The sequence below is a fragment of the Lupinus angustifolius genome, chromosome LG12 (genome assembly GCF_001865875.1).
Source record: "Lupinus angustifolius cultivar Tanjil chromosome LG12, LupAngTanjil_v1.0, whole genome shotgun sequence".
Classification (NCBI taxonomy): domain Eukaryota; kingdom Viridiplantae; phylum Streptophyta; class Magnoliopsida; order Fabales; family Fabaceae; genus Lupinus; species Lupinus angustifolius.
This window is the reverse complement of record NC_032020.1, coordinates 15,838,633-15,863,670: the sequence shown is the minus strand read 5'-3', so window position 1 is coordinate 15,863,670 and position 25,038 is coordinate 15,838,633. Positions and strand designations below refer to the sequence as shown.

At 32.8% G+C, this 25,038-nt stretch overlaps 3 protein-coding genes and 1 pseudogene across 4 annotated transcripts; 2 read left to right on the top strand and 2 right to left on the bottom strand.

Annotated features, from left to right (window-relative positions):
- On the top strand, positions 1,779-2,884 carry LOC109361445 (pathogenesis-related protein STH-2-like). 2 transcript variants are annotated; one of them, XM_019606901.1, is made up of 3 exons: positions 1,779-1,795; positions 1,883-2,075; positions 2,364-2,884. In XM_019606901.1, exons 2-3 carry the CDS (start codon positions 1,892-1,894, stop codon positions 2,660-2,662), a joined length of 483 nt encoding a protein of 160 aa, XP_019462446.1. In that variant the 5' UTR covers positions 1,779-1,795; positions 1,883-1,891; the 3' UTR covers positions 2,663-2,884. The 2 variants fall into 2 exon arrangements, with proteins under 2 accessions (XP_019462446.1, XP_019462445.1); XM_019606900.1 differs by lacking the exon at positions 1,779-1,795 and having other exon boundaries at positions 1,831-2,075.
- On the top strand, positions 2,969-4,511 carry LOC109361444 (heavy metal-associated isoprenylated plant protein 5-like). The gene is made up of 3 exons (XM_019606899.1): positions 2,969-3,400; positions 3,526-3,610; positions 3,695-4,511. The coding sequence occupies exons 1-3, from the start codon at positions 3,383-3,385 to the stop codon at positions 4,255-4,257; spliced, it is 666 nt and encodes a 221-aa protein (XP_019462444.1). The 5' UTR covers positions 2,969-3,382; the 3' UTR covers positions 4,258-4,511.
- LOC109362652 lies at positions 6,032-14,255 on the bottom strand (annotated as a pseudogene).
- Positions 19,471-20,792, bottom strand: LOC109361558. Its single transcript, XM_019607048.1, has 4 exons — positions 20,646-20,792; positions 20,499-20,550; positions 20,337-20,404; positions 19,471-20,038 (listed from the first exon to the last, which is right to left on the bottom strand). The coding sequence occupies exons 1-4, from the start codon at positions 20,790-20,792 to the stop codon at positions 19,574-19,576; spliced, it is 732 nt and encodes a 243-aa protein (XP_019462593.1). The 3' UTR covers positions 19,471-19,573.

Here is a 25,038-nt window from a genome sequence, read left to right as displayed (position 1 = left end):
CATGAAATCTAAGATTAATACTATCATAAGCATGAAAATGCATATTTAAGTTTCTTTTTAATATAATATAACATGCTCTTTAAATAATTCAGTTAAATGAATTTTGGAAGACTAAATAGTAAATATTGTGTATTGTTGTTGCACGGAGAAAGAAACCAAAGGTGAAAAAGAACACGTTATAATATAATATTTTCAAAAAAATGTATAGTTGAGTTTATAATAGGTCAAATATTTAGAATAAAATGAGAATGATAAAACATCCCATGGATACATTAAGAATGAAGTAAGTATTTAAAAAATTGGCTGAATAATATTTTGATAAAGATAACTTATTGTTACCATGAAGAACTGTTATGTATAAAATTCATATTGACCACAACAAACAACTATTGGAACTTATTTACTTCCAAGAAAAAATGTATTTAAACATTTGTTGAATGACCATTTATATGTTAATAATTATCGAATTTTAAACCAATGAGTATTGATTTAAGTGATATATACTTAATTTTTATTCAACAAAGTCTAGAGTTTGAGTTTTGTGAATAGAAAAAAATACTCGTTGGCAGAATTAGCCTCATATACTTGTGGATATTCTCAATTCAAACATTATTACCTCTGGTGCAAGCACGCATAAGAAATAAAAAAATCATTAAATTTTAATAAAAATAATACATATAAATAATTAGCGATATGTCATAACATAAAAAACTATTATATTGATATTACATAAATATTAAAGTGATAATAATAATAATCTAATTTATTTACCAAAAGGTAACAATCCAATTAAAATAAAAGGAAGAAATGACCCACAATGAAGGGGGCCCACATGAGGAGATGTGACATGACATGGTGAAGGGTATTATACATGGTGATGTCTTCTGTGGTGAGTGTAGGCCCACTAGAAAGAAGGCAAAAGGTTAATGGGCCAACACGGAAAATGATTGGACCCAGGACAACTAAGCTATAATTGCTCTAAAAACAAACTCAACGCAGTGGACCATGTTCCTAAGTCCGGACGAAAGGTGTCTCTCTTTATGTATGGATCCTCTCTAGTACTGAAGAGTCGTTCAAAGATGATGATTGATGAGAAGTAGCAAAGATATTCACATTCTAGTCTTGGAAAAGAATCCTTTCTTATACCGAGGACATTACCATGTATATGAAAGCTATTTAATCACTTGATGTAATAATGTTATTATCAAACTGTGATTTCAAACAACTTTGATTAATTTACAAGGGATTTTTTTTTGTCTCAATGTAAAAGTGATCTCAAATATTCCCATATTACAATGGTGGAAACTGTAAGGTTGACAAAAATTTTCCTACCTATATACATCTAATGATTATCTATGCATATATTGAATTTTTGTATGTGCATGAATGGGATCTCAAACCGATAATAAAAAATAATCTCTTGTGTAATGAAACGTAGTGATTATGGAAATGAGATTTGTCATTATCTTCCATTTTCAAACTTATCCATGTTCATAATGCTTGCTGGCAAATGAGATTTGTCACATGTGTGGGACCATGAGTTTGAAAATAGGCCAAATTATGAAGGATAAAAATCTCCTAGCAGACACTAACCTTGAAAGTCTTCAAATAAGAATACTCAAATTGTGGCCATTGCTAACCAACAAATAAATAAGTGTAGATTAGTGTTTTAAATAGTAGTTGTAGAAAAATAAGTACACTCAATCAGAATTATAATGATAATGTCATTATGAATACTCTCAAAATCTTAATATTATAACACAATCGCAATTTAACAAAAGTGTTCATTTCTAAGGAGTTTACTTCAAGTACTGTTCCTCTATATATATAAAACACCAAAGCCTCTTTTCTTCATGACCTTGGATTTTTGCTGGCATCTAACAAAATAGCTATGGGAGTGTCAACCTTTAAACATGAGTATTCTTCCCCTATTGCCCCATCCCGAATCTTCAAGGCCTTGATCATAGATTCCAGAAACTTGCTTCCAAAACTCTTACCACAGTTTGTAAAAGAAATCATTCTAATCCAAGGAGATGGAGAAGCTGGAAGCATTGAACAAATTAACTTCAATGAAGGTAAGCACATAACAATCAAACAAAAGGAGGGATCTTTAAGTTAAGTCCATTCTTACACTATAAAGAGGAGGGATCTCTATATTTCTCGAATAGTTTATTAGGATGATGATCCTTTCCGTACTAGAGAATCCAATGCTAAATGAGGATTATGACATGTGACAAAAAAATACCTTTAAGGGTTATGATTTTAAGTTATTTTGTATTAAAAATAAATTATTTTCCTCGTCATATTCTAATACCGGAGAGGAGTTGAACTAAACTTGTTATGTGTTTCCTTTATTTATGCAGCTAGCCCCTTCAAATATCTGAAACAGAAGATTGTAGTGCTTGATAAGGACAACTTGGTTTGCAAGTACACTTTGATTGAAGGGGATCCATTAGGTGAAAAGTTTGAGTCTATAACTTATAATGTTAAGTTTGAGGACACTAGTAATGGAGGTTGCCTTTGTAAGATGACAAGCATTTACAACACAATTGGTGATTTTGATGTTAAAGAAGAAGAGGTTGAGGAAGGAAGGGAAAGCAACATTGCAATTTACAGAGTTGTTGAGTCTTACCTGCTGGAAAATCCACACCTCTATGCTTAATTGTTCATTCATTTATGGCTTGTACTATGATATACAAATTTATTCAAGTTTTAAATAAATTTGCAACCAAGCATTTAGAATGGTTGCAAAAAATTGAACTCCTTAATAAGTCCTTAGCATGTATATGGCCATAAGGGGCTAGTGGTTTGGCAGAAATATTTGTACTCTTTTTGGTGAATAAAACATTTGTAATTTGATAGTAATAAAGAGTTGAAGATTGAATCGGAGTCCTCTTTATCTGTCAATAGAATCATACTCTAATGGAATGAAACTTTATATGATAAGGTCACTTACTAGCAAGGTAAGTGTCCATTGTTTTGACATGGAAAGTTTTCCATTGCCAATCCTATAGGCATTCAAACTTTTTGATGGTGTTGGTCATGCACTCATGCATATAGCCTAAACCTCTCACACTCCCTCCACATCACTCAAATTTCATGATTGTAAACATCAGGACTAAACTCTCATGTTCACCCTGCTTTGGTTCCTAATCTAAACCTTAGGTAATGAGTAATGACATAGGTGGACCAAAACCAAGTAATACCATTTCTTTCCCCTCCAAAAGATTCCTTACATTTTCCATCTCTCTTGCCTTTTCCATATTCCTTGCCCTTGTGGCCATGTAAAAATAGATTCCATTCACATATTCTTCCTCCATAATCCACCCCCTTAATAAAAGCAAACTTACATATCTTTTGATGTCTCTAATTTATCATCTTTATGGCTAGGGAGTTACAGGTATGGCACTGAAAATTCATTTATCTTTATTCATTAACATGTGAATGCAATTATTATGATTTTCATCGATTTTAAAACACGGGAAGTATTTTTTGTAAGAGTTGCTAATTCATCAAACTTAGCAGACACATCGAGTGATACAAATACAGGTCCGGGTGGACTGTAATGGATGCGTACAGAAGATCAAGAAAGCGCTCCATGGCATCAATGGTAGGTATGCAACGTAGTTTCCCTTCAAAATATTACCGAATTAACTATTTGATCAACTTTCTTTCACGGTTTCACCTTTCGCAGGCATACATGATCTTCGTGTCGACTTACATCGACAAAAGCTAACAGTTATTGGATGGACAGAGCCAGAAACAATTGTGAAAGCAATTAAAAAGACAAAGAAGAATGCCATCATTTGCTCTAACATTGAATTAGCATCTCCATCACAAGATTCTCAACCAGCAGAATCAAAAGGAAATGCACCAGCCCCTGATGCAACACAACCACAACCTCAGCAGCCACCACCAGAGGCTACAACATCACCTAAACCTTCAGTGAACAATGAAAACCAGCACTGGCAGAGAGCCCCGAGAACGAACCATGTAGGAGAGGTTCATGTGATACACCATAATCTGCCTAATATCCCAGTATTTGTACAGCAGACACCACAACCAGTGTATGTGACACACAGCTATAATACATACATGCCATCACCTTATGTCACTGAATATGAACATGTCAGATCACCACCAAGCTACAAACATTACCAAAATGTGGAACACTACAGTGGAGACTACCCCAATGGAAATGTAAGCTTCACATCCATGTTCAGCGATGACAATCCTAATGCATGTACCATAGTCTAATAGCACGTCAAGAATCAAGAGCTCCTTGCTTATGAAAATTAAATAGTTTCTTATGCTATTAGATGTATTGTTGACAGTGTAGAATTCGTAGCAAGAAACTGGAATTATAGTAATTTGTGAAATAATATAATTTGACAGCAGAAAATGGAAATACTTTTGGTATGCACGTGAGAGTGGAGAAAGATAAATTATATTCTTATCTTCTAGCTGCCAGAAGAACTTATTCTGGATTCCTTTCGTGAAAGCAAAAAAATAACTATCAACTAACAAAACAAGTTAAACAAGCTCAAGTAGACATAATCAGAAGAGGAATTGATGAGCTATTTACTTAAACCTTTTTTTCCATCATAAGGTTTACAATCTTCGGTTGACTGTGTTCACCTAAATGCAAAATAGCAATATGCATGCTTGTATTGCATTAAATTTAATTTTTAAAGAGGCAACTAGGACTCTCACCCAATTGAGTCTAACCCTATGAGGAATAAGTCATTTTCAGAATTTGAATTTAGCACAAAACAAACAGTCTTAACATTCTGTCATGACTCATTCCACTAAATTTAATTTTCAGCGGAAAAAAGGAAATTGAAGTTTCAAATACCAGGCAAATTAACGATCATTACTAATAGAAAAGGGTACGAAGCTAACTCTTTAAAACGGATTTATAAATAAATAAATAAAGCATTTGGGCACTAGGTAAACTAAATCCAAAGACTCTGGGTCATTCATCAAAATTCATAAGCGTGGCATACATGGCAATGGTTGTATTTAAACCATCAGTAAATATGGTAAAAAATGAAGGTTCATTTCCTAGCATATAGCTAGGCCAATTCTAGTATGCAAATTTTCTAACAAGTAAACAGAACTTGTGTAGATGTGGAGGACAAATTCTTAAGAATAAGTGTGCTCTGATAATGTCATCAAAAAAGCCTGGGCTATAATAATGAACTTCTACTTACCAGTAAAAATGTTAAATTACATGATTTAAGGACTGTAATTTTTGACAAATTTGGACAACACCAAAATTTCTTTCTCCGAGAAAGGAACTATCTATATGTTAAAAATTATAAATGAAAGCTGATTGAAATCCAGCATCTGATTATGCCCCAAAATCAATAACAGCCTAGTATATATATAAGACTCCCATCTTATAGAGTCTACATATAATAATTATATCTTCATAAGTAAAAAGATTATTTCTCGAATTTGAAAATATGATCTTCAAGTTATAAGGGAGCACAATCTCACCATTGCATCTAGACTCAATCTAAATATGCACAATAGATATATCCACAATTTTGTTTGACCATGAACTTTCTTTCCACAAGATTGAGAGAACACTGTGGAATATCAAAGCTCTTAATTTCCACAATGTGGTCTTCCACATGATCTGCTTTTGTTCATATCATTCATAGTAGTGCAGACACTACCTACATTAACATTTATACAACTGTGACACATTTCGAAATTATTCAAAGAGAAAATTAACAAAACAGATTAGAGAAGCAGTGTTTCTCACAAAAAGATTTGAGGAAAACAAATTTCTAGTTTTGAAAAATTGATAATCAATGCCAAAATAGGGTAGTATTGATAGGTCTGAAAGAAACTTAGTTGATAGCTCAAAACACATTGGAAAGTTGAAGCAACATACAATTATAATCTTCACCAATAAGGTAATACATGTAATGTTACCATAAAATATATCTTTACCTGACCTTCTTTATGCCTACCTGAACACTGTCACACAGCTAAGATACATTTAGCCTAACAGTTTTACTACAATTATTTTACATGAATGGAAACTATAATATTGGCTATGGTTCATCTATGGATCTGCTCAGGAGTTTAGTTCTTAGTAACTGACGGTGACGCTGTCCTGCCATTCTGTATCCCATTGTCAATAGATGCAGAAACTCCCCGTCTCACGTTAGACTCCGGAAGCTCTATAACCTTAACAGAACCATCTGACAGTCCAACTCCAAATTGATTTGAATCCTGTGGATGCGCCGCAATAACAAGGGGGTATACATTTTGACTGCACAAAACAAAGTTAATGAGTATTCTTGAAGAAATTGGTACAGAATATTGTTTGAATTATCATATATGCTCAGATGGATATAAACGGAACTTGGATAGATATTTTAGCTAAAAAAATTAAGCAGGAGTTCAGCAATGCAAAACTTAAAGTAGAATCAATTATATAATGTCATCTAATAGGGATGTTCGCAATCGCATATTAATAGTAAGAAACCAAGTAGGGTTAAAACACAGTGAAATCTAAACACCTGTTTGATGATGTCTGATGTAGGTATGCAGACGAAGCTATACGGCATTTGGGTCTCAAGCCATCAGCATCAAATACTCTAATGTTTCCATCAGCGAAAGCTGCAAAAACTAGTTGGCCATTGCAGGAATATGTTGCAGAGGATATGGAAGCAGACAATCCATCTTGTGGACCCCACTGGAAAAAAAATTCAGAGGTTACTATTTCATTCAAAAGGAGCACAGAACAAAATGGTTGTTGCTTAGAGGGTTTTCTTATCATTTTATTCCGGAAACAGAAATCCACTTACCTGGCGAACCAATTCTATTTTTGAAGCATCGTATATTGCTAGCTGTGATTCATGCCATACCAGTAAGTGCACTTGATCAGAGTGGAATTGCACTCGAGTATCACCAACAAGTGCCTTTCCATCTCTCTGTTGGACTGGTAGTGATTTTTTCTTATCCCATGAATCAATGTTCCAGAAGGAAATCTAGAAAAATGTAGCCATAAATTGACCATTTTAATTGAAAAGTAACTGAAGAGAGTTGAAGGAACCAATAAGACACAAGCTAAAAGACTACATAAAAGTGATAAATGATTATGGAAATCATGGTCAAACATACCTGACCATCAGCACAGGATGAAACCAAGATATTCAGGTGACTTGAAAAGGCTAAACCAGTAATGCGCTTATTGTGGCCCTCCAGTTTATTTTTGACCTACAAGCGGAGTACGTCACACCACTATATGATTCTAGAAGCTATTAAATTCAGAGGAGCTGCTTAACTAATTACCTCATCCACTCTAACATTGTAAAATTGAATAGTTCCATCTGCCATTCCAACAGCAATGATGTTATTGTCTTTAGGGTGAAATGCGAGGATGGTTGAAGATGGCGGAGGTGACATAAAAGTTGCCATTACCTGCAACTCAGCAACAAGTTGTCACAAGTAATGACACAGCTGAGTGAAAGATACAACAAGGGAGGCGCAAACTATATTATCAAAAAACATGTCAGGTTACCTTAAAAGTCATCATGTTGAACAATGAAACTTTTGCTCCACAGGCAGACATGACATACGAATCGTTCTTTGAGAGTGCTATGCAGGGAACTACTTCTTCAGAATTGTCTGGGACATCATTAGTCATAAGAAGACCACTACTTGGTTGCCAATGTCTGGGCATAGCACTAGCCGAGGCCTTTTAAACCCACACAAAAAGAATCAGAAATTTTTACATGCATAGTTGTGATAAACAGACACCCAAATAAATGTATATCCATATAATATATTACATGGATGATGGATACCAGCATATCCATGCAAGCACATGGTATTATAATTTATAAAGCAGAAGGAAAATATTTCCATATACTTAGGTCTCTCGGAATAAAATCACCTTTCCGCTGGGATTCAATTCATTACGGTTCCATTTCCACAGCTTCTGAATCCCTTTTGTACCAAGAGCCAGAAGGCCAGCTCCAGAATTTGTGTAAAGAAGACAAACAACCTGGAGATATATGAGGTGGTGATTGTAATTTTTTTTGTTTTAAATAGGAATATGCTACTTAAACACCCTTTTAGACGAAGGAAAGATGGTAGAAAATACCTTGTTAGCAAGGTCGGTACTATCTGGCATAGTAATGGTTCTAAGATGAACAGGATCAACTATTTCTGTCAGTTCCCCAGCTTTAGGATTATCAGGTGCTTTGTCCAAACTCCTTTGCTTCTCTATGCTTTGAGCCATAGAACCAACTCCATTCTGGAACAAATAAGAAAAGGAATCAGCTGCAGACTTAATTGTCAAATAGAATGGAAGATGTCTAGGCAAAACTGCACCAAGAAAATCATAAATATTTATATTTACTTGATAAAGAAAATGATGCATACTTTGTATTTTAGGTTCATACTAACATATTCTATAATAAAAAATTGAACATGTGTGTGTATATTGGTATTAAATGTCGTACAAGGACTGATGGAACAGCATGAGAGCTTCTATCAACATGTTCAACTTTATTGATGAGCGGATTGATATTCGCAGCCATAGAAGGTCCAACCTATTTCATCAAATTGAATAAATCAAGTTATGAACGTTAATATAACAGGCAAATGATATCTTGTAAGGGAGAAGATTAGTGCTCAAGGGGTACTTTAGATGCTTCATAAGACCGAGCTTCTATGGCTCTTAAGTACTTCATGCCATTGGCATTAACAAGTATTTTCACACCGCCGTCTGTTGTAGTAACAGCGAGAAGATTTCCTTCCTTATTGAACCTTAAGCGAGGGAGACTCTGAAACAGGGAATCAACCATGTCAAATAGAGAACTAAGAAATGCATAAAAAGATGGAAACTTCGAAAATATGGGCAATACTCACAGGAAGACCACCCTCAGCATCTGTACTTGTCAGAACATTGATATTGTCCATATCCCAAAACTTTATCTGATTATCTTCACCAGCTGCCAAAAAGCGATTCTTTGCTGTGTCAAATTGCACAATTCCAACAGATTTCTTTCTAAACCCTGAATATGTTCTCTTTAGTGCTCCTTCACTTTCATTCCACTCAACTAGGAAAGAATCCCCATCTCGACTTGTCCCACAAGAAAACAATCTACAAAAGGAAAAAGCAGTTACAACTCCAAAGACACATGAGTGCGAGAGAGAAAGAAATGAATAAGATAAACTAGATACATTTCTAGTATTGTAATTCACTTCTTACCTATTTCCATCAGCGCTATATGACATTCTGGTGCACCACTGTCCAGGAGCATCATAGTCAACCCTGGAGCCTGCATTATCATACAGCCAGGCCTTGATTTTTCCATCAGCAGCAGTTGAAAATATAAACTGCAAAAATACAATATCATAAAAATTTTACTTTTATAAGAAATCAATAACATCGTCATATATCAAATAATCTTTCTATAATTTATAACCGAAGGAACAAGATCAGAGTAAAGTTACACAAAGACAAATTACGTAATGAACAAGCAAAGAAGGTGGTGCCCAGAAATTGACTTGTGTCAGTCTGCAGTAGCTTGGCCAAATCCAATCATTGATTTTGAATTTGTTATATCCTACTCTTTCTTAGATATCAAAATGTTTACATAATGAAAATCATTTTGGTTATACTTAGACTCATAATACCAACAATAATAACATTGATGAGCTTGTAGGGAACAAAAAACTCAACAGCAATGCAAAGCCATTTCCCAAAAATCTAACCACGGCAATAATACAAAGCCAACAAGAGGGAAGGACACCTTTACCTGGATACTTTCCTTCTGGTGGGGACAAACAGAATGAACTGGTCCTTCATGACCTTCAAAATTAAACAGCTTCCGTCCAGTCAAATCCCACACCTGTCACACTCAAAATTAATGACTAAGGATACATCATACATTCATCTGGCTAGAAGTTGTTAAGACAGGAAACTTTTCTGTTACCTTTATTAACATATCGTCTCCACAAGTTACAATGCATAGTTGTTTGTTTGGATAAGAAAATGTCAAGTCATTAACACCACCGACATGAGCATCAATCTGTAATGAAGTAAAGATATATTCACCAATTAAAAAAACTTCATTCATATTTATATTACAAAAGATGAGAATGTTGATCATGGATTTCGTATAAGTAGAAGTAAGACGGAGTATATGAAGTGTAAGTTTAGCAAGAGAAGAAGAAACTCTATTTTAAAGGTAAATAATGGGGATAGTATCATACAACAAGTATCTAGATTTAGATAGTTTGGATCAATCATACATGACGATGGAAACTTGACGGAGATGTGAACCGTAGGATTCAAGCAGGTCGGATGAAATGGTGGAGTGCTTCAGGTATCATTTGTGATAAAAAGGCATCACTCAAGCTTAAGGGGAAGTTTTCTCACACGACTATAAGACCTGCAATGTTATATGAGACTGAATGTTGGGCGATAAAATGTCAACAAGAGAATAAACTCCATGTAACAGAGATGAGAATGTTGCGTTGGATGAGTGAGCATAATAGATAAGATAGGATTAGAAATGAATGCATCAAGAATAAAGTTGGAGTAACTCCTATTCTAGAAAAGATGGTAGAATCGCGGTTTAAGTGATTTGGGCATGTGTCGAGGAGACCGATAGAAGCACCCATGAGGAGAATAGGTCGAATGGAAGCTAGCCCAATTCCTAGAGGAAGAGGAAGACCGAGAAAAATCATAGGGGAATGATAAAAAAAGACTTGGAGCCAACCATGATAGAACATTATGGTGTTGTTCGATCTATGTAGTCGGCCCCACCTAGTGGGATAAAGGCTTAGTTGTTGTTGTATATTTATATTACAAAAATGATTAGAACATGCCTCCAAATGGTGTCGTAGATCATTAGGGCCTTGATAAGCATACAAATGAATCAAGTGTCTTGAGAAAGCCACCCCTGAAAACAAAGGAAAAGATATTATAAACCAGTAATAATGAAATAAACTGAAACCACTTTTCCTTACAGAACATACCGATAAAATTTCCATCTGGACTCCATGATACGCGGCTGACGGATATAGGTGAATCCTTCACAATTGCAGCCTGTACAAGAGTCCCAATTGATCAATGAATCACTGAATTGTTAAAAAAGTTCCCTTTCCTGCTCTATATGCCTAGTTCTAAACAAAAAATAATGTTTGTAATTAATTAGTTCAATAGTGTTATGAACCTGAAAAAAGACAGAACAAGCAGCAATGTCCTTTACTTTGAATGGCTTTGATATCAGCCTCTCTCTCAGCCCTGCTTCCCAGAGTGAAAGTTCACCATTTATGCAACCAACTGAAAAGAAATTTTTTCCCAAGTCAGTATATAAAGGCTAAAGTTCTTTATAATACTAGAACAAACCAAGCTATTTCAACCTACCAGCAAGTAAAGAATGTATGGAAGGATGAAAATCCATGCTTGACACTGTTGTGCCTTGATGCAACGTACAAACAACAGTTCTAGGAATGTCATCAAGTGAATACGAAGCTTGCTGGGGTGGAGCGGGATAAGTAACCTGCACAGGTTGTAAGTAGTTTTCATTATAGCAATGGTATTTGAGCTGCATGAAAAAGAAAACATGCCATGTTGCTACTGTATAGATACCTCGTCAACAGATTGAGATAACTTCAACCGTTTCGTCATTTGCTCGTGATCAGCATTATGATAATCCATCATTCCGAGAGCATTAGAATGTGTTCTTGGATGCTTCAAAACAGGGACTACAAGAAATTGAATAACAGGTGAAGTTGAGAGTGGAGTCACACAAACAGGCAATGAAAAAACTATAGTAGTTCTTTGGCAATTTCAAGTATTATATAGAACAATGAAGAAGGTAAAAGTTAAAGTAACAATTATATTCATGAGTATATGAATACAGCTAAGGAGCGCCTTTCATTGATGGAGAAACTATCTACACATAATAAATAGATTATCCCTTTCACTTCACGAAAGCCACATAAAATTAATGTATTGAAGTATCAGTAGACCATATAGTATGCACACTCTCATTTGTAATTGTTTGATGATGTACAAATCTTGACATACAGTATGCATCTGTTCATTTCATAAACTTGGCAGTAGTGTACTGGAATATCAACAATTTATCAAAGCTGTCCTATTATGGTTGGTTTTCCCTTGATACAGAACCAGATTTCGTGATAACAAATTAACCATGATATACCTTGATTTGGATGACCGGGAAATAAAGAAGCACCAAGTAAAGGTGACTGAATGGATGAAGAAGGATTTGGATTCACCATCCATCCCGCTAAAGCATTAACGTTTGCAGCTGCTGGGGCCGGTGGAAATTGCTGAACATAAGTAAACAAAATAAAAGAAATTAAACATCCAGGTTAGACTAACTAACAGCACTACCAGTTAACATTCAAACTACTAAACAAGATAAGGTCTTACTCCACCATGTGCTCCAAGTGGAGCATAAAATGAAGGTTTTGCAACAGCTGTGATGGGAGGAGTGACAGGAGTAGATGCACGAGCTCCATTTGGAGGAGGCGAACAAGTGTGGTCAGTGAATAGAGATTTTATGTCTGGATTTGACCTCGGGTTCTTGCATAGCTGGTGCTGCCAATTCAAACTGAACAGCAGAGACATGAATACAAGACTTTACAGGGAAAATGATAAATAAAGTAATAAGAGATGTTATTAGTCAATTGAAATATGTATGGTATCAGTACAGAAAGAAGTGAATGGAATAATATCCATATGCTTTATCCCATTACATGTAAAAATTGGATATCCCTATCTTACCTTTGATTAATCAGGGTTCGCAACCGTGAGGCCTTCAACGAAGGGAATATAAGCTTGTCTCTAAATAGGGGATTTGCTTCAATCAATTTCTTAAGCTCCGTGAGCATGATGCTTCGAGCTGATTGTGAATCAGTGTACTTAGATAACTGTTCATTATTCCTGCATTTAAATCACAACACATATTCAAACTGCAAAATGGGTGGCCCAGTGGATGAGGTTCCCACCTAATGGGGTAAGGGAGGGTAGGTGTGTCGAAGTTAAAATCGTTTCAATTTTGCAACTCAGTCAACCAAAAACCATATTACCTGAAGTTATCAAGAGTTAAGAGGTGTGTCATTTCCTTGAACAAATCATCATTAAATGTCGAAAAAACTTTCAAATCCTTCAGCAGTATGTCAAGTGCCTTTGCTTTGTCATTACTGAGCACAAACAATACAATTTTACCAACCAAAGGGCATAGAACATAACAGACCATATATTATATACTAATACACAGAAATAAATATATATGTATATATATACTAAGTGGTAATACAGATAAGTAAATTAACATAAAGAGTATAGCTAAAAACTCTGATGCTGAAGATACAATTATATAAAAGAACCTGTCCAGGGCTTCAAGGTACTTCTGCTTCCTAATCTCAAAAAATATCTTCATGGAGTAGCGGTTGTCATCTACTTTGATAAAACCAGAAAGGTACTTCTCAACCTCATCCCAATCCCCAGCCAAAGCTTTCTCTTCGAAATACTTCATGTTGAAGAAGTAACCAGATTCTTGCTCCAGCCTGAAAATCCAACACACAATAAGCACATTTCCAAATCACCATAACCACAAACAAATAAACTACTAAGGTGTGTTTGGTTCATATTCCAAAATAATCAGATTTTCAAAGTATCAGATAAATATGCCCAAAATTTAGTGGTTTTTCACTGGAATATTGTTTTTTCATAAATAAAAATAATCTGAACCAAACACAAACACCCTCTAAAAATAAAATAATTAAAGATCTCGGAACAGAAAATAGAAAAGATCATTACTTGTGCACGGTCTCCTTGAATTTCTCTTCCTCGAGAAATTGCAAAATCAAGAACGCCAGTTCCCTGCTCAAAGATGTCATCTTTACCCTAACCGAATCAAAAGACCCACTACAGATTTTTGAGTTAGGGTTCGGAATTGGGAAAAATAACGAAATTTGAAGTGAAGAGAACAACAAATTTAGCCGTTAATGAAAAAGACCCTGATTTGTGTTTTCCCACTTTGTTTCCAAAGAAAACAAAAAACGATAGCGTTTTAAGGGTAATTAAGCGCAGTGATTTCTAGGGTTTGGATAGGTTTATTTCTTGTGCGGTGTTGTTGAAAGAGATGAAGAATTGAAATGAAAGTGGAGAGCGAAAAAAGCAGTGTTTCACAGAAAAGAAAAAAGAACACAATACTGAGTTGTCGCTTTTCTCGATGCGTTGTAAGAGGGTCTCTTTTATGGAGGGTTTTTTGTCACCTACCTATAAACTATTCAGCTTATCAGTGATATGTTACTGTACTTATTTCGAGATGTGATAAGTGCATTTGCTTATTGCTTTGGAATCATGTGAGGTCGACACGTAGGTACAGAATAATTAGTGCAGCGAGAACTTGAAAGTACACAATGCCACTTCCTCTCTTTTGGACCGAAATACCCTTCGTGCTTTCGACGTATTACTATTAGGCCAACTTAGTAGTTAATACAACACGAATTTATTGTGTTTTTTAGTGTTTGAAGTTTGAACAATAGTGTGCCCACGATACATGTTTCCACACCCACTTTACGTGGTTTCCTTTTCTGTCAAAAAGTACATTGTATTTTTATTGGTTAAGAAATAAATTTTATTTTTTTGGTTAAAAGATTAAGAAACAACTATTTACCATATCTAGTATGAGGAAAAAGGAATATTTTAAATATTTGATCCATTTCAGCTCAAAAAACTTTTTATTTATAATTATATAAAATAATCAAATCTTATTTGATATTAAATATATGTATGGAAAGAAATTGTATCAATTTTTATTGGATCTACTTTCTTATCTTGTTTTCAATGATCTCTTTCACATATGTCCAAATCATTTAAATTATGATTGTATAATTTTTTATATACTAGGAGTTACTCAAACTTTCTATCTAATATATTTATTCATTGTAATATATTGCCTAACTTATAAAATGACCCAACTTCTCATCTATGTTGCATTTGGTTTATTTTATTATAGTCATTTTACTATCTAACATTCAATCTTATATTATGTAAGAATTTTTATGGTTTGCACTAAAATTCTCACTTAAATTTTAATGTGAACTTTATATCAAATATTATAAAGAGAATCACTCTATAATACTCCTAAAATTTTCAACTATACATTCCTCCCACAATCTTTCTGGAATGTACTTTACTTTTTTGTTAAATGCTTCTTTGATTAGGAAATATGAAGTTTTGGAAACTAAAATTGACTACATGATATAAAAAATATAATTTAATAAAGAAAGAATTGAATTCATTTACTCGTTATTTAGATTTGTACTTAACTTTTCTGCAAATCTTCCTACTAATTAAAAAATATACTATATAAAAAATACAAGCATGTCTATGCTTTTTTATCTACTGCCATATATGGATAATCTACAAAAGACAATATTGCTAGAAACAAATTAAAACTATCCAGGTTATAATGGTTTAGTTCTTTTAGCATGAGTTTTCACCATGGGAAGACTTATATCTAGCTCTTATTCAAGATTAAAAAGTACACTTCATTTTTTATATTACTATCTTCCTATAAAGAATTAATATTTTTTTAATATGTGACTGTCATTCGTAATAAATGTAGTTCTTAATATCTAGTGTAACTATAAAACATTATCAAAATACCTTGTTACAATATACATCATTTGATCAACAACCATTAATAAAAAATGTGTTTGAAATATCTAAAACATTTAATAAGTCCTCAACAATAGTAAGATGATTTGTATATAAATAATATTGTAAAATATCATCGAAAGATTTCTAGACTTGAATAAGAATAAGATTAAACATTTGAATCTATAATATCAATTAAAAATCTTAAATATTGTTATATTTTTTTGGTTCAAAATATAACAAAGGGGTGTTATTTTATTTTAAGACATCCATTAATGTATTTATTTGTTCATTTAATTAAGATATTACTATATATGTATCACAAAATAATTTTTTTATATGATGATATATGGTGTCCATTTAAAAGTTAATAATAATTAAAACATCATTTCATGTAATTAATGTGATAATATAAAAAATGATTAAAATATTAATACATGAGTAAATTTTTTATTTAATTAATGTTGTTTTATAATTTTAGGAGATATAGCCAAGTTTTATAAAAACAAAATTGTTTCTCACATTATTTTCCTCCTTTGTTTACTAGAGAGTAATCTTCAAATATAATCATTTATTTAAGCAATGACCCATTCCAATAAGACTATGCTTATTCCAAAAAGTCAATAATTCAATATTTGTGAGCAAGTTAGAAAAAGGAGGAGTCACGTACCCAAAAAGATTGGTTTATTACTTAAAAGAGTGAAAGATACCTTGGTAGTATCAAAAAATATTAAATTGGACATTATAATAAATATAAAAATAATTAAAACATAAAATACATAAAATATTTAATAAAAATACATAATATTATAAAATAAGAATGTGGTTGGAAAATGTTTGCAGACACCCTAGTGTTATAATATTTTAATTCATTAAAATTGTTTTTCAAATAAAATGGTATATATGAATCATCATATATGATAACACTGCCATCATAGATTATATTATCCTGTCCTGGTTCTTCGTCTATTAGATAAATATATATAATAATAGATTATCTTGTAATTTTAAAGAGGAAAAGTTGTAAGAGAAGAAAATGTATCTATTAATATTGTAATAGTTTTATACATTATCAGTTCGTTATCAATTATTTATTTTCAAATTCTCTAAAAAAAAATGATACATATAAATAGTGAATGATTTTGTGACAATATATAAATGACAATGTTGTATAAGAATAAGTAAATGATATAAAGAGTATTTATATATATATATATACACGAAATGTGACAGATATAATGCAACTGTTATGGAGTCCTCTCCTTGTTGGAATAATTGGCTCAAGGATGGAGCCAAAATTGAAATTCTGCGAGTAAAATAAGGTAGAAATGTGCAGTGTACTCACGATGATTGAATCTGACAAACTAAGATCTTTCGAGTGATGGAGAGGGGAATTCTTTTTACTTCTATTTTCAATAACAAAAATATTATTTCATTATATATAAAAGGATACAAGTGTCACACAATGTCGTTTTTTCTTTTTATTTTCTCTCTCTACTTGCCGGTCGCCAGTATTATAGAGGATTCCTACTCCGATATGACATTTTTCTGCAACTTCAGTCTCCATTTTAGGAAAGAAAGAAGAATATCAAAGGATGGAAGGGGCATGTAGACAAAACTGCATATCATCAATATGTATGCATGATAGTTAATTTGTTATGTCTTCCTGGGACAAGGATAGTCTGTCCCCAAGAAAATCTTGCCCTCATATATCAAGGCAATAAAATCTCATAAAATAGAGTACAAATATTAATTTATGTTATTATAAATTTTATTTTTAATTCAATAAAATTTTCTGATTGGATGGGGATACCCAATGGGACATGTGATCCCCATCCGTCTTCCGCGCAAATTGAAAATATATTGATAAACTTGTATTACTTAACATATTCACTAAATACTACTAACGGGCGTTGGTTCAAGTGGTACATGTTTGATTTCCCTTAAGCAAAGTCTCGAATTCGAGTCTTGTGGATGAAAAAAATGTCCGCTGGGAGAGTCAGCCCCACATACCTCCCACCTCGGACATGATTGCTTCCAGTGCGAAGATACTTGTAGGAAACCAAAAAAATATTCACTCAATAGTTGCTTCACCTATGTAGTTGATACTTTATACTCTATTCATTCTAATACTTATAGAATAACATGTTCAAATTGCAAAAGAAGCAAAAAACCCATTTTATCAGTGAATGAAAATCATGTTTCCGGTAACTTTTAATCTCTCCTAAGTTACCTTTCATTCAGACTTTAATATTCATATACAATTTGTTTGATTGAACTTTCAGGTGCTGGTTTGTGTCCTTTTAGTTGTTGATGACACAAAACTTATAACAAAGGTTCGTTTGGTTCCTATTCTGCTTCTGATTTCTTCTCAATAGTTGTTATTTATATATAACGAGATTTTTGTTTCATATTAAGCTTGTATGGTTTATATCTTCATAATCACACAAGCTTAATATGATATGGTTGATATCTTTTCGGGTTGTATGTTTCTAAATTCTGTTCTTTACTTGTGAATTTTATAGAATGGAAAACATCTCTTTCTAATTGTTCACGATATTTCAGTCTTGAAGATCTTGCTTCTCTGAATTCATGTATACCATCTCTTTTTCTCAAGGTTACTTTTAAACCTACCTTTTTTTTTCTGTTTTCTGTACTTCAAAGCAGCTATATTAACCACTTTTCATTTGGACTACTATCAGGATCAGTCAGAAGCAAGAGCCCGGGCCGAAACTTCGAAAATTTTACTTGGTGACAAGGAATCCAAGGAAGACATAGAAGTTGCAATGGATTAACCCAATAAAGATAAAACATCTATGTTTGATCCTGACCTTGCTGAGAGTGGGAAGAAAGACCCGAATGTTAGATCACTTAGATGGCAAGAGCTATCGATCAATAGCGGTCTTGCTGAGGTGGGTTGTGTTAGCTTTACTTGTAATAATTTAATCATCCTTTCTTGTTTCATTTGTGTTTATATGGATGTTTAACCTTTGCTATTGATTAAATTATTTTCATAAAGAAATGATTGGTAATTGGTTACTTGTGCAGTTTATTTTGTGTTCACCGAAATTTTGATGATATTCAAATCTAGGAACAGTCCAATTACCTGTGATTTTTGAAGATATTCACCAAAGGACTGTGATTTTTTTATGTTTTCCTGTTGTTTTGACATTGTAACAGCACCTGTAAAGGTTATTTCTGCATTTTTAGAATCACCAGATACAAAAGTGCATAAGCTTGCCTAAAAGGATCTATAGCCTTTGGTTGACAGTGGAAATTCTCAAGAAAAATCCAGAAGTAGCAACTCAATAATTGTTACCTACGGTGCATGAAGAAGGGAACTGTATCTCCGTCCGACCGTTGGCACACAGTATCAGAAGCTAATACACATTTATGTTGTGATATGGAGGCCATAACCAGTTCCTTTTCTGGATATGTAGCAAATGAGTTAAAAGGCATAAACTAAAGTTGGTATGGAGAAAGCTGCTGTTGTCAAAATTTTGACAACCAAACAAATACAGTTAATGTTCATCGTCATTACCTTATGTAATGATCTATGTTTGCATATTTTAATCTGCATTGAATTGCCTTATCTTAGGAAATCTATTGGGCTATTGCACCATGTGTGGTTTATTGGCCTTATGAAATATGGGTGTTTCATTTGTTTAACATTCATTTTTGACACTTGGAAGTTCTAAAAGGAGTAGCCATATATCATAAAAAGTTTGCAATGAAATGCAAATAAAAAGCAGGAATGTGACAATCAAATTGTTCATTGAATTTGAATCTGTTTGAAGCTAACATTTTGATGGCACATAAGCAAATTTGCTTGTAAACATACTCCTTGATTTGACCTCAAAAACAGGGGAGACGTACTCGGTTCCTCCATTATCATTGTGCAGCATACTTTGTGTCTATTAAGAACCAAAATGTGGCAGAATTCTTGTAAATCTGGCTCCTCAGGTGAGGGTACTCTTGGTGCAAGTAATCTGATGGATTGAAAACAGGTGTTTCTTTCTCAAATCTATGCAGTGACTTGCTTCTTTGTACATAGTCAAGTGGATTATAGAGTGAAGATTCTTTTCTTGACACCATTGAATTTGCATGTAAACAATCCTCTATCACCTTGGCCTCCTCTCTGAATCTATCTCTCATATCCCTAATATTTCTCCAGAGTTTGCAAGATTTTGATCTGCTGATAATACGCCATACCTTGAAGCCTGAACCACTTGAATTGCCTGGGGCGACAAAATTGCCGGATGTATAAAGGATTCTTTTGCACTCAATGCAGAAATTCTTATGCCTCTCCAAGTCAAAGGTTTTTCTCTTTGCAGCATTAGATAGGCAAATATATGCCTACACAAAAAATGAGAGTCATGAGATGGTATTGCATTCCATTTTACTCAGAATTTGCAGTAAATTATTGTAGAGGGGTTGATCAAAAATACAAATACTCAAACTTAGCATTGTATCATTTTTGGAGTACAAATATAACAAGAGGTAATGTGTTCCACCTCTTTCACTAGACCAAAATATTTACTTTTTAAGTCTTTTATACAATCTTGAATCATCAAAGAATCAATGCTCATTGTTATAGTACTAGAAGATTAAGTGGCTAACCAACAAAAATGAAAATAAAATATCAGAAAGTAACCTCAGAAACAAGCTTGAAAGCAATTTCAGCCTTGGGGTGTTTATTCTTATCTGGATGAACTTGCAAAGCTGCAGACAAAAAAGCAAAACTCCTCATTATCCAATAATGAGAGAAAGAAAGAGAATGTGGATTTCACATAAGCATAAAATAAGTTAAACATACCCAGTTTATGGTATCTCTTGCGAATGGTATTCACACCTGCATTTTCTTCCACCTATATGGAAACAAATTTTGCATCATACAAAAAGAACCCACAAAACTGATAACTAGTTAGTTTGCATAATAAACAAGAAAGTTTCAAAAACATACTCCAAGAATGCAATACCAATCAATGAAAGTTTCCTTGGCAGTGCTTGAAACATGTTTATGAACACAAACAACAGAACGTGTGGAAATGGAGCAAATCTCTAATACCAACTGGGTCTTGGAATCTGATTCTTCTCCCTTTCTTCCCATTTCAGAGTGTTATTTTTTTAATATGAAAGTGAATGACAAAACGTTTAAAAAGGAAGGGGTTATAAATAGTGAAAATAAGAGTAACCTTTAGTAGTAAGTTATGTTGTTTCCATTTTCGACCGTTTCTTCATCTTTATAGCAAACAACACCTACTTAGTAACACATACTCCACAGCTGAAAGTAGAACATCCTAAGTAACTCTGTGATAATTACCAATAAAAGTTTCTTAAAGTTCTTTTTGCTGTGTATATGGAAATATTTTATTGAAGAGACTAAAACTTGTTTAATGATATTTATGTCATCTTAAATAAACTAGTCTCCAACTGTCAAATGAGAATAGTTTCTTATGCTCCAAAATTTTAATGTCACAATTACATGTCATTCAATGATTTGTCAAATACCACTTACATATAGATAAAGCCGTTAACATTAGTTGACGAATATGAATGAAAGAAGTAACATAAATTCACGTTAAAATTGTTGTGGACAAAAGTCAACTCATAAAAAGAGTGGGAAGGTATCATTGAGTAGGTTAAAAAAATGATCAAAGACATGTGTTAGTTGGGTCTTACGTGAAATGTTATAACTTGGAGTCTCAATGCCATTGAGAGGAAAGTTATTTGTACTCGTTCAACTTGGTTTTGACCCTGAATTCCCAAACAGCTAAAAACCATTTCTAATTTCCTATTTTTGTAAAAAGGATTCGTTCAGTTCAACTAGTGACTATATATATATATATATATATATATATATATTGTAGTACATATTTATCAATTTCATTATATATATATTACTTTTATTAGAAAACATGTATTTAACAACTAATAAGTTTCAACACAGTCATTAGATGAGGAAATATTCGAAGAAATAAAACTCTTTTAATAAATTTTACCTCTAAAAAAACACCCATCTTTGAATATGGAGCATATGACACGGTGCAATAAATAACTGTATATTGCCATGTACCTTTTATTTTATATTAAACTAATGTGTACAGGCACTTCGTGACTGCCGACGAATATTGTGTGATACTACATATTCAATTTTTATATATTTCATTTTTTTTGAATTAAAATGTATTTGTTGTGTTCGGTGTACTTTATATTATATTTTTTGTGTGATTATGATAATGTTTAATTTAAGGTGAGATATGTGGTTAATTAATGTATTGGTGGTAGTTGCTTAGGATTATATAGTTTTTTTTTGTAAAAATTAGATAATATTAAGGGCAATATAGAAAATAAAAATTACACTATGAGGGAAATTATTTCAAATTTTGGCTTTATATATAATATTAATTCTCTTCTTCAAGCGGTAGAAATTTGAATGAAAGAATTAATTGTATATTCGTTTAACGCATTGGTAACTGAAAATTTGTTTTTATCGTTTAGAAGCAAATACATCCAAGATAGTCTTTGTCTTATTAGCATGGGGACAAATTCCAGAAGAGTTAAGGTGCTACGAATTTTATTTTATTATTATGCAGCTCCTACTATCCCATAGCCCAATATATAGGAATTGAAAGTCCAATGCTCAATTATATATGCCCAATAATATTCCCTGTTCATGTGTAGCCCAAGGTAATTTCTCCCACCCAAAATAGAAAAATATATATTAATTAATATTGTAAGAGTTCTATACATTGTCACTATATTATCTATCATTCATATTTAACATCATTAATAAATAGTTAATAACACAATGATTATGTATAAATCATTATACTGAACAGTGTATATTAAATACAAAAACCGATGTGAATAAGAGAAAATTAACATTGGAAGGATGTGGAAAGGGAATTTCTTTTGTAGAAGGGTTTATTTAATCTTTTTTTATTACTAAACGTTGGATTACAAATCCTAAAGGTGTAGCATGAATTTCAAATAAAAAAAGAAAATAAACAAATCAAAAGCCTAGCTCCTAATCTGAAGGCTAAGATGCAAGCGCACTTACAGTAGACCGAAAAACTCGATATTCAACATCCCTAAGCAAGTCATCATAGTATGGTTATGTGTTTTCCCTCAGAAATGTTAGAAAAAGAAGAAAACGATTGTTTATTATAAAATCAAAAACTTAAAAAATGGTTCTACAAATTTTCAAAACGAGATCGCCATGAAAAATATAGAAAAATGAAAAATAAAAAAGTATTAAAATGATTTAAGATTAGTGAGCCTCTCCAAGTTAGAGAAGCTTCCAAAAATTGACGGGCAAGTCCCAACCAAAGTAGGGCGGGTCTCACTCGTCTTATAAGAGTGTGTTCGTCTTAATAGGTGTTGGCACGACCCGTCGTCTCTTTACGATCATTAACAGGTCGCCTTTCACCCCCTGACAGGACAGGTTAGTTATAAATCGTAATGCTCTCATCTATTTATATGCAGCTACCCAGTCTCATGTTTATAAAAGCTACGGTGTGGGACTTGCGATGCTGCTATGAAGACAAAACTCATCCACTCTCTCTATCTAGTATCTATATGAACTTCACGTTATACTTATATTCTTGCTTGATTGAAATTTGCTAGATCAGCATCAACATATACGAATACGATCTTCGAATGGTACTCGTGGCTTGCTACTTGCTATTTTGCTCCACTCAATTGCCCCAATATCTATGGTGAACAAGAACATGGTCTAAAACTTAATTGTGTTAATTAAAGTATATAAACAAACAATTACGATTAGGCTTCAGTTTCAGCAATTAACCTTTCTTAGTTGTCTTGATGCATTTAACATCTCTGGGCTTCATAAGTCACAGATTCACAATGCTACTCAATATTCTGGCGTTGGGGAATAGGAGAAAAACTCTCCCAATTCATCCTAAGCTGCTTTAAAAGTTTTTATGGTCACGTCCTATAACATTATCTCCATAGTAATATCAACTTTTCCATCTAAGCAGGATTTCAAGGTTTGAATTTTGCAGATGAAAAAATTGTAAGCCCTGCTAATATTGCTGTATTCTCAATACAGGACATCGGATACATTTTACCCTTTCATCTAAAATAGACTCAAATAATCATGAAAACTAGCTATTTAGCACCACTCTTTTAGTCTTTTATATAATTAAAATTAGTAGGTTTGTTAGAAAAAACCTTAAAACAGAGATTTATTGTCACATATATTGTCTTATAGGTTGTCTCGTGTCAATAATAATAAAACAAAAATAATAATAATATTATAAATTTAATTTTTTTAATTGATATGTCATATTTTTATTAACACGAGTATTGTATGAAACTCTAGTTAAGATAAGATAGGTATATTTTGGTTGCTAAGCCACATTTTATTCTTATACAAAACAATAAACTAGTGCATGAGGAGACAATCCTATTTAAGTGGGTAACTCTCAATATATATATGAAAAAAATGGCACTTGTCATTGTGTTCTTGTTATGGAACGTGCACTGTCTAACACCTTCATAAATGAGCACAACTCCTCTCATTATAATGGAAAATGAAATTTATAATTTATTTTATTAAAAAATAATTTAAAATTATGATTGTTGAATTTTTATTTTCGCCACATGTCACAATTCCAACATGGTAATGAATTAAGCAATTCTTCATGAATATATTGACCACGGGCCCTAAGGAATTTGGCAAGAAAAAATATTTTATCAACCATATTTATTATCATCACATCCAGTCATGCAACTACACTACAGGTAATAAAACCAGAAACGAATTAGAAATATAACAACTTTATTTTTACAGCCAAAATCTTGTAATTTTTAATTGTTTTTCTGTTTTTTAAATGTATTTTTAGACGCATGTAAAAATAAAAGATCTAGGAAAAAAAATTTGATTCAGAGAATCATTCAATGACAATTGCTGATATGCTACCAAATTGCATACAGTGGACGTAACCTCCCATTCTCAGTCGGATGGGGATCTCTTGTCCCCAACCACGTCCCTGACCAATCATAATGAAGCAAAATTGATAAAATTATGAATATTTAATTTTTTTTAATTAACATGTCATAATATGATTGGTCTGAGACATGATTTAAGACAACAAATCCTTGTCCTTCTCCGTCCCTATGCCACTATCAATTTATTATTGATATATGGAAAACTGCAATGTTGGAGTAGTTGGTTGTATTACTGCTGAGGGTGGAAACTGCAATTTTTTATATATGAATGTTGAATTGAATTTATACTATTTTAATATAAATAATATTATTATATATGTAATATTAATATAAAAATGTATATAAAAATATAATTTAATTATTAGAATTAGATGAACCTA

Bases quoted from the DNA above. Each gene is read 5' to 3' on its own strand.
- LOC109361445 (XM_019606901.1), top strand. From the start codon at position 1,892: ATGGGAGTGTCAACCTTTAAACATGAGTATTCTTCCCCTATTGCCCCA. The intron at 2,076-2,363 runs GTAAGCACATAA...TTATTTATGCAG, and splicing joins ACAAATTAACTTCAATGAAG to CTAGCCCCTTCAAATATCTG.
- LOC109361558 (XM_019607048.1), bottom strand. From the start codon at position 20,792: ATGGGAAGAAAGGGAGAAGAATCAGATTCCAAGACCCAGTTGGTATTA. The intron at 20,551-20,645 runs GTATGTTTTTGA...GTTTCCATATAG, and splicing joins ATTGGTATTGCATTCTTGGA to GTGGAAGAAAATGCAGGTGT. The intron at 20,405-20,498 runs GTATGTTTAACT...TTTTGTCTGCAG, and splicing joins CAAGAGATACCATAAACTGG to CTTTGCAAGTTCATCCAGAT.
- LOC109361444 (XM_019606899.1), top strand. The intron at 3,611-3,694 runs GTAGGTATGCAA...CACCTTTCGCAG, and splicing joins AGCGCTCCATGGCATCAATG to GCATACATGATCTTCGTGTC.